At 53.2% G+C, this 9,596-nt stretch overlaps 1 protein-coding gene across 1 annotated transcript; it reads left to right on the forward strand.

Annotated features, from left to right (window-relative positions):
• The first annotated feature begins 4,748 nt into the window (after positions 1-4,748).
• LOC123136998 (tetraspanin-2) lies at positions 4,749-8,776 on the forward strand. The gene is made up of 3 exons (XM_044556529.1): positions 4,749-4,764; positions 4,861-5,493; positions 8,179-8,776. Exons 2-3 carry the CDS (start codon positions 4,987-4,989, stop codon positions 8,479-8,481), a joined length of 810 nt encoding a protein of 269 aa, XP_044412464.1. The 5' UTR covers positions 4,749-4,764; positions 4,861-4,986; the 3' UTR covers positions 8,482-8,776.
• Positions 8,777-9,596: the final 820 nt, after the last annotated feature.

A 9,596-nucleotide genomic window follows, 5' to 3' on the forward strand; every position in this document is an offset into this window, starting at 1 on the left:
CTCTAGGGCATATTTCCTTCACGAGAAGACCCGGCGCAGGAGCCTGTGGGACGGGCATATGATAGGCATGCACGACGCCCGTCCATGGTATCTGCCCGGCTGCCCATGGTGGAGGGGGCTGCTGGTAGCGCGGCGCCCCCCTGCACCCCTGAGCCGGTTGCTGCTGCTGCTGGCAACGACCCCCGCCGCCCCGCCAGTTGCGCCGGCCCCCTCCGCTGTGCGGGAGGTGCGAGTGGCGCGAGCGGCAGTGGGTAATACCCGACTGGCGCAGAAGGGCGCGTGCTGGGGAGGCGCGATCGATGGAGTGGGGCCGCCCGAGTGGTGCCGGCGGCGAGGGCAGTGTGCTGGACTCGTTGTTTGACCTTCGTCATCCGGCGCTCCTCAAGCTTGAGGTACACGACGACGCGCTGCATTGTGGGCTACGGCAGCAAAGTGAGGTTAGAAGCCGCGTTGCCAAAATCCTTGTTGAGGCCGGCGGTGAGGGTGCTCAGCATGAGGTCGTCAGAGACTTTGGCACCGATGTCGCGAAGCTCATCGGTGAGCATCTTGAGCCTCATGCAGTACTCATCGATGGTGGAGTTGTCCTGGTGACAACCGAAGAACTCCTACTGCAAGAAAACAAGGCGCTGAAGTTTATTGTCGGTGAAGAGCGCGTTGATCTTGGTCCACACGGCGCAAGCGTCATCGTCCTTAGTGACAACCGTGTGGAAGATGTCCTTCGAGACGGTTTAACAGAACCATCGGATGAGCGTGGCCTCAATGGCAGACCACTCTGGATCACCTTCATGTAATCGCCGTCCACGGAACCATCAATGTGCTCGATGAGATAGTACTCGAGGAAGGCAAGGTTGAACTAGGTCTTTCACGCATGGTACGAGGTGCTGGAGCTGTCAAGGCGGATGGGGACCCGGGCCTCGATGTCGAGGTCGCGGATGGTGGCGGCGGAGGGCTCGGGGCCGATGAAGGGGTTCGACGAGCGGGTGGTGGAGGAGCCCGGGAGTCCATGGTGCGGCTAGGGTTAGGGATGGAGGGAAATGGGCGGCGGCGGCTGCATGAGGAGAGGTGGCAGTGGCGGCGGGGAGGGGTGGTGGTGTGACATGGCAGTAGCGGTGGCACGACAAGGAAGAGGCGCGGCGGTGGCAGTTGCGGGTCAGCATGGGAGGTGGCGGCGTTGGCGGCAGCGCGCGTGAGAGGGCGCGGCGGCTGCACGAGGCGGTGGCGCACGGCAGGACCTTAAGAGATGGTACCATGTAAAAGACGGTTTGGCAATGCAATATTCGTTGTATTGATTGGATGCAGGTGCACATATGTATAGTGTACAAGTAGGCCTCAATCTCAACAATACACAACTAAAAGGTGGACCAAAAAATACAGATATACATGCAACACATATATTAAAAAATGAAGACACGACGAAGGCGGAAGTGGACGCAACGCGAAGGCGGTCTACTCGATGACGACGACACCCACTTGATCGAGAAGCATCTTGCTGAGATGGCCGGTCCGAGCAGAAATGCACGGACTGCCGGACTGATGTTCATCCATCATGTCAACCACAAAAGCGAGATAATGACCCGGCTGATCTTGGACACCGTGGAGTTAGTTTCGAAAAGAAAAGAAGGAAAGGATTTCATGGCTTTCTTCTGCATCGATCCATCAGGTTGTCATTCCTCATCCGGTCATTATACATTTAGGGCATCTCCAGCCGCGCCCCCAACAGGCCCTCCCAGGCGATTTTGCCGCATCGGCGCCAAAAAAAGGCCCCAGTCGCGCTCCCAGGAGCCCGTTTTTCGCCGGCTCGGGCCAAAACTGGTGCCGGCGGACCCAGGCCGAACCCGGCGCCCTGGGGGGCGCTTGGGGAGCCGGCACAAGCGAAAAAGGTGCATGGGCCCGCCCTGGAGGCGACCCGAGGGCCTTTTCCCGCCGTTTCTTGACGCTTTTCCCTCGTATCTCTCCTGCTCGCTCGCCTTCTTCCCGCCATTCTCTCCCTTTCTCCCGCCAAACCCCCTCCCGCTTGCCGCGAAGAAGTACGCCATGCCGCCGAAGAAGCACGCCATGCCGCGCGCGGCGGCAACCGCGACTGGCGCCGTGGCCCAACCGAAGCAGAGGAAGCCGAGGGCGCCGCCATCGAAGCCACCGGGCCTGTCGAACGCCGAGTGGAGGGTGGAAGTTCAGTGGCGCGAAGCAGTCACCACCGACAGGCGGAACAGGGCCATAGCCAAGAAGGCCCGCGACAACGCGGCGCGCGCGGCGGCGTCTTCCTCATCGGTCGACCAGGCGGGGATGAATCCACCCGTCGTCAGCCACGCCCAGTACGCGCCCTGGGGACAGCAAGGCGCCGGATCTCCATGGGGTTCATCGTCGCGGGCTACGCCGACGGCGACGCGCATGGTGGGTTCAACCCAAACATGACCTTCCCGCATGGTCACCCCGCTACGCGCACGCCCTCGCCCGCCTTCGTCGGTGTGCAGTACCCTTCATACAACTAATCACCGCCCGCCGCCTACGCGTCCACACCGACGCCCCATCTCTATCGTGGACCGCTACCCTTCTCGCACCTCGGCGACGCCGACGACACGGGAGCCGACATGGACGACCTCATCGCGACAGGATCGACCACGGCCGCCTCGTCTCCCGGGTTCGCCACCCAGGACGAGGTAGTGGACCTCAGCGGTGACATGGAGGCCGAGCTCGGCTACGTCTACGGTGACGACGCGCAGGAACCCGAGGAGGAGGAGGAGGACGAGGAGGAGGAGGAGGAGGAGGAGGAGCCGGCTCCTGTTCCGACGAAGGGGCGCTAGAAGAAGAAGAAGCGTGGGGCTAGGTCAGGCGAACCGCGCATCAAGTGGACGTCCAAGGAGGAGGAATGCCTCGCCGAAGCATGGAAAGTCGTCTGCCTCGACCCGACCACCGGCGCGAACCAGAGCTTCGAGACGTACTGGGACCGCATCAAGGCCGAGTTCGACGAGCGAAAGCTCGTCGACCCCTACTTCAAAGGCGTCTATATGCAGCGCGGCTCCAAGGCGATGGCGAACCATTGGGGGCGTATCTAGTTGGCGTGCAACAAATGGCATGGAATCATCGAGGAGGTCGCGGCTCGCCCGGAGAGCGGCGCCAGCATTGAGGATCAGGCACGCACGCCGTTCGCCCGCATATCTTCGTCCCCTACGCCCGCCGCCCGCCAACTGTTCGTCCCTCCGCGCAGCTGCTGCGTATGTTCGCCATGTATCGGGGCGACAACCAAGACGCCGACTTCAAGCACCTCCACATCTACAAGCGCATTGACAAGTGCGAGAAGTGGGCGGAAGTCCGACGTGTCCTCGACAAGGCCAAGGAGACATACAAGCCGGACGCGATGACCCCGGGCGCATCAGAGGGGCGGCCGGACGGCTACAAATTGGCAAAGATGGGGAAAAGCGCCGACGCGGCAACCGCGCGAGTGCAGGAGTCCATCGAGCATTGCCTCGCCGACGCCCAGGCCTGGGCCGTCCTACGCGAAGAGAAGACCGAGGCGCGGTGGTCGTCGCTAATGAAGAACAACGCCTTCAAGCTCGACCTGCTCCGGACGAACGTCGCCGCGAAGAAGAGGAACACCGACATGGCTTTTCTGATGGGCGGGGCGGACATGCTCCAGAACAACGACGAGAAGCTCAAGGCATGGTACCTGGTGCAGCGCGGCCTCATCCTGAACGAGCTGTCGACGGCAACGCCGACGACGCCGACGATGCCCACGACCACACGGACGCCAAGCCCGGCTGACGCCTCTGCATCGCCGCCCAGCAGTGCCGAAGCCGCGCCGACGCAGCCCAGCACCGAAGCAGCTCCGCCAACGACGAGCCCGCGCACGCCGACTTCGCCAACGCCTGGAGCCAACCCCGCCGAGTGAATCGTTGCGCACGCGAACTTGCGGCGGCGGCGCTCTGTTTTTTGTAACGCCAGACTACGTCCGATCGCCGGATTTGCGGCGTCTTTTGAGAGCGGAAACGACCAAGTTTAAATTTCCACATCCTGGGGCCGGCGCGTGGGGGCGTGACTGGGAGCTAGGTCGCCCCCAGGGGCCGAACTAGCGCCGGCACGCCCCCAGGCCGCTCTATTTAGGCGCCCTGGGGGTCGAACGGCTGGAGATGCCCTTATACTAGGCTACAAGCCATCCTCGTTGGCACACTTGTATTGTTGTACATATACAACTGCTAGTCTTTTCTCCTTTTATCCTTTTTCCTTTCTACTTTCACTAAAACTCATCTCTTTTTTGTTTCCTATAAGGCTATAAGCTAGTGGATGGACGTGGCATGGAAAGCAAAACAACCACGCCCATGCCATTCTCGTCCAAACAATCCCGGTCTCCCACACACGCTGAATGCGCTAGCTGACAAGCCGCTCGGCGCACGATGCGTCGGCAGTAGGGATCAGGATCACACATGTCCTCCCCGGGCCAGCGTGCCAGCCCCAGCAAAGAGCAAACCCCGCCACCTTTCCGCAAAACCTTTTATGCCACCCCCACCCATGAAGGAATCTTAGGCCCTCCACTATGTAGGTCAAAAATGGTGCCAAATTCACCTTTACTTCATTTGGCACCGATGCTCTCCATTGCCCAAGCGCTGCCATAAAAAAAATTCTGGGAACCGAAGCATCTACTTGCTCCGATGCCAACCAACAAAGCAATAAATTAAGCCTGATGCTCAAGGGAAGAAGCGGCAGTGAGCCAGGAGCAAGACGCTGCTAGTGGGGCAACTGTTGCTTATATACACTTGTTTATATGTGTGGGTCTGACCCCCAATCGATGCCCAATTCTTTCACAGTGTGCGGGCGGTGTTAAATATATTTCATCTGGCATCATCGTCTGCGTGGCATACTTTTCAGAGTTGTGGCATCGAACACATTGTGGAAGGCCTTACACCGCAGACGCCCCGCGCCGCGTCAAGAACACACAGAGGACAAAGCACGGTCTGGGAGAGCGAGAGCAACAGCAGCGGCGAGGCTCCAGCCATGGCGGTGAGCAACAACATCACGGCGTGCGTGACGCTGATGGCGCTCATCTGCGCGGTCCCCGTCATCGCCTCGGGGGTGTGGTTCGTGTCGGCGCAGGGGGAGGAGTGCGCGCGGCTGGCGCGCTGGCCCGTGGCCATCCTGGGCGGCCTCATCTTGCTGGCGGCCCTGGCGGGCTTCGTCGGCGCCTACTGGAACCGCCGCCGCCTCCTCGCCTTCTACCTCTTCGCCATGGCGGCGCTCATCGCCCTCCTTATCGCGCTCCTCGTCCTCGCCTTCGCGGTTACCCGCGGCTCCGGCGCCTACCCGGTGCTCGGCCGCGAGTACGACGAGTACCGCCTCGACTGCTTCTCCATGTGGCTGCGCGGGTACGTCTCCGATGACCCCGCCCGGTGGGAGGGGATCAGGTCCTGCCTCGCCGTCTCTGACACCTGCAAGAAGCTCGCCCGACAGGCCGGCTACGTCACTGCCGACCAGTTCTACCAGTCCCGCCTCACGCCGCTCCAGGTACGTACTACTGTAGTAGAGTATTATCCATCACCTAATCCCAGTCCTTCTCGTCACTATATTTTTAGAACTAGCTAGGAGTAACAGTAGTATCACATTTACCGCTTCTTACAGCCTGCAAGAAACGGACTTACTAGTACTCCTACCATCGTTGTTTAGCTATAGATTTATCAAGAGTCAATTACACCACCGGTATTTATACTTGACATGAAAAAACACTTTAATGCTAAAACTTATGGTATACATTGAACGAGTGCTAGAACTTGGCTGGGGCGTGCATATTCGGTGCAAGTCTCGCTCGTATACACCCGCGTCGCTGACCTGGCTTTGTATATGTATACTCTGCCCATGCGGCAGTAATTGGGTCACATCTATCAGCTAGCAAGACAAATTATTAGTAGTTGCCTGTATGGCATTGGCTGGGTCCCACCTGTCAGCCAAAGAGCATATATAATATTAACAAGAAAAAAAAATACTGCTCTCTCCTATTTCGAACCAGCAAACTGGCAAACGACTTTAGTTATCATAACTGGACACACAACGTTCATATTCATTAACTAAAATAAAACATATGTTATAATTTTAACCCAAAGGAGAAGGAAGTAGTGGGCGTTCGAACCAGAACAAAACTTTCCCAGGGCGCGTGGCTACCCAACAAGACAGCGTGGCTACCCAACAAGACAAATAACTCTTTTTCTGAGAGCTACATAACCAATAACTTTTGAATATATAAGTGCATACATATATTTTATATCCTTTCAACCAAACAGCATACATTGAAATTGTAATCCAAAGAAGAAGGAACTAGCATAAATTAAAATAATCATATATTATTTGAAAACATATTCATTTAACTTAAAAAATACGAATTATAAAAACGGTAACAAAATTTAAATATTGTTCAATTGACGATCCGCAATTTATGCGGACACTAGGCTCATATTTATTTTTCATTAAAAAAATATTTTTCTATATAAAAACTAATTAACTTTATAAAAACCTGTGAACACTTTTTAAATCAACATAAAAAATTCTTAAATGTTGAACACGTTTGTACACTACATCATTATTTTATGAAAATAGTGAACATTTTTAAACTCATATGGTAATTTTTTAGATACATAGAAAAATTAAAAATTACTTTAATATTTTTATTAAACATGTAAATTGTTAAATTTTTAATTCATGATTTAATTATATGGATATTTAATATGTGACTGAATAATTTTTCAGTCAATATGAATATTTATTATGTAATATATTATATTTAACACACGATCATAATTTACATATGTTTTACAAATTTCTATAAGAAAATGACAGCGCAAAATGGGCGGCAATGGCAGTAGCCCGTTTGATTCTGAAAAGATAAAAACAATGTGCATCCTTTAGTTAATGAAATTAGTCAGCTGGTTGGCGATTGGCGCTCGCTAGTAACGCTGAGTTCACAAGTTCGAACCCTCGCGGTGTAATAGTATTTTTACTTTTTTCTGTTATTTGTATTCTTTGGCTGACAGGTGGGTTCCAGCCGATGCCACACATGCAACTATTAATAATTCGTACTGCTAGCTGACAAGTGGGACCGAATCACTGCCATGTTGGCAGAGTACAAATATACAGTGTCATGTCAGTGCCGCGGGCGTATATGAGCAGGATTTGCACTGTATATGAACGTCCGAGCCAAGTTCTGGCACTCGTTCAATGTATTCCACAAGTTTTAGCACTAAAGTGACTTTTCCCACCTCCTTAAACATAGGATTCCACAAAATGAACATACTGTTTCGATTGAAACTGTTGCCATACTACTACTCCACTAGATGATTGTGAACAAACGCATCGGTAGTGACACTTGTAGTGGAAACAAAGACGTTGAGATGTGCTTTAGAAGGATCCGGGCATCAGGTTATCTTGGCCCTCGGAGATGCTACTAGACGATGAGGAGGGCAATCCATCCGGTGGCAACTTTCTGACAGGGCACAAAGAAAGCGGTGGCCATTGTTCACGGTCACTGTGATGTGGGCCACTCGGTTTCTGCCAAGTGCCAAATGGTCTTGAGGCGAATCCGCGCGTAGGCCCATGTAATTAAGCCCTTTCTGGAACAAATCTGACACTGATTTAGACTGCGAATATAATTGAGTACGTAACGAGGCAATTACTTGGGTGGCGTATCAATGCTACTTTTCACTCTATCCCCTGAGAGAAAGCTTAACCAAGTGCCCTTATATATCGGCAACAAAACCATGGAAGAGTTGCTGTCCCAAGAACAAGAAACGGACGGGACAGTGCCGGGGACAAGGGTCGCATGGGTCGGTGCGTGGGAGCTTGTGTTTAGTTCTAGAGTCGTCAGTTGATTACTACTGCCATCATCTTAGTTCTGGTGTCGAGGGTACTTGAGCTCGGTTCTGCAGTGGCCGCACGCAGCATCTCGATGTCCTCATCTGAGGAGGGTTTGTCTGTCTCTGTTTGCCACCGCGCGTTTCGGGGCTTTTCTCTCAGACGTTCATGCATCCATCTCTAGGAAACTCCACCTCACGTGATTGGAAGAAAAGAAAATTGCTTCAGATCCAGCCACTGTCGCAGGATGACTGATTCCTGTAAAATTTCTCAGCATAACAATAATAACTAAGCTGAAACGTGGGCTCTGACAACTGACGGAGCTTTTGGTGTGGTGTGGTGTGGTCGCAGTCGGGCTGCTGCAAGCCCCTGTCGGTGTGCGGGTTCGGGTACGTGAGCCCGACGGTGTGGACGAACCCGGCGCGGCCCGCGTTGGACCCGGACTGCGGCCTGTGGAGCAACGACCCGGCGCAGCTGTGCTACGAGTGCGAGTCGTGCCGCGCGGGCCTCCTGGCGGCGCTGCGGAGCCAGTGGCACAAGGCCGACATCGCGCTCGTCGTCGCCACCGTCTCGCTCGTCTTCCTCTACCTCATCGGCTGCAGCGCCTACAAGAACGCGCACGCCGAGGCCATCTACCACCGCTACAAGTGGTGATTCCCATTTCCCATCCCATCCCATCACTGAGAACCAACCGCCATCGCCAGTTTGCCCATGTAATAGACTAGTATGTTTGCTTCATACTGTACTGTATTATTATTAGTAGCTTGGTAACTGGTAGTAAGCTAGTAGGGGAAGATGGGAACTTCAGATTCATGGTTTGCCCATGCATGTATCGTGGAGAATTTTAGGGAGATGCATGCGCTCTTGGTGTTGATGTGAATGTTGTTTGTAATATGCAGTAGAGATGTTCTTCAGATTTATGGTTAAGAATTTTATTATGTTTTGCTCATCTGGTGGCTCGATTGCCTCTAGAACTGCAACAGTGATCACTTGAGATGGAACGAATCTCATCTGTTAATTCGTAATTGTGTGGCTGGTCCTATTTTGTCAGAGTGTGGCTGCACTGCACTAGCATCTCTTTTCTCGTGAGAGCACAGTTCTTGCTTTCTTACACTGTTCATTGCTTGTCATGTCACGACATGTATCTCCCTCCGTTTCATAATATATCTCTTTTTAGAGATCTCAACAATAAAGATTTCAACAAATAACTAGATACGAAGCAAAATGAGTGAATCTACGTTCTAAAATATGTCTACATACATTCTTATGTTATAGTCCATTTGAAATGTTTAAAAGGATTTATATATTTAGGAATGGAGTGAGCACACACGGGTTTGATCGACAATGCATGTTACCATGGCACGTGACTAGACTCACGATGCCCTCTACCTGGTCTCAGTCTCGTTCGTTTGAGAGGGGCCCATGTTGGAATTTGCTAGTAGGCCTCAAAGCCCAAGTAAAATTCTAAAATTTACTTTGCCCATTCATGCACACATGTGAGTAAAGTGAGTGAGACTAAAGTTTAGTTCCATCACGGAAGTTGAGTAAGACTTGTACCTTTTTATAAGGTGAGCTCTTCTACCATTTGTATGAGCATGAAAAGAGGAGACCTACACACACGCTCCTCCTCGCTCGCCTCGTCACGCCGCGTCGCGCCGCACCGCGGGTTACGGGATTGAGCCGAGCCGAGGACAGAGCTATGCACGTTGTCTATATTTTTGCTGCTCGGGAAAATTAATGAGTCATTAATTAGTAATTAACGGACACGT

The sequence above is a fragment of the Triticum aestivum genome, chromosome 6B (genome assembly GCF_018294505.1).
Source record: "Triticum aestivum cultivar Chinese Spring chromosome 6B, IWGSC CS RefSeq v2.1, whole genome shotgun sequence".
Classification (NCBI taxonomy): Eukaryota; Viridiplantae; Streptophyta; class Magnoliopsida; order Poales; family Poaceae; genus Triticum; species Triticum aestivum.

Bases quoted from the DNA above. Each gene is read 5' to 3' on its own strand.
- LOC123136998 (XM_044556529.1), top strand. From the start codon at position 4,987: ATGGCGGTGAGCAACAACATCACGGCGTGCGTGACGCTGATGGCGCTC. The intron at 5,494-8,178 runs GTACGTACTACT...GTGTGGTCGCAG, and splicing joins CCCGCCTCACGCCGCTCCAG to TCGGGCTGCTGCAAGCCCCT.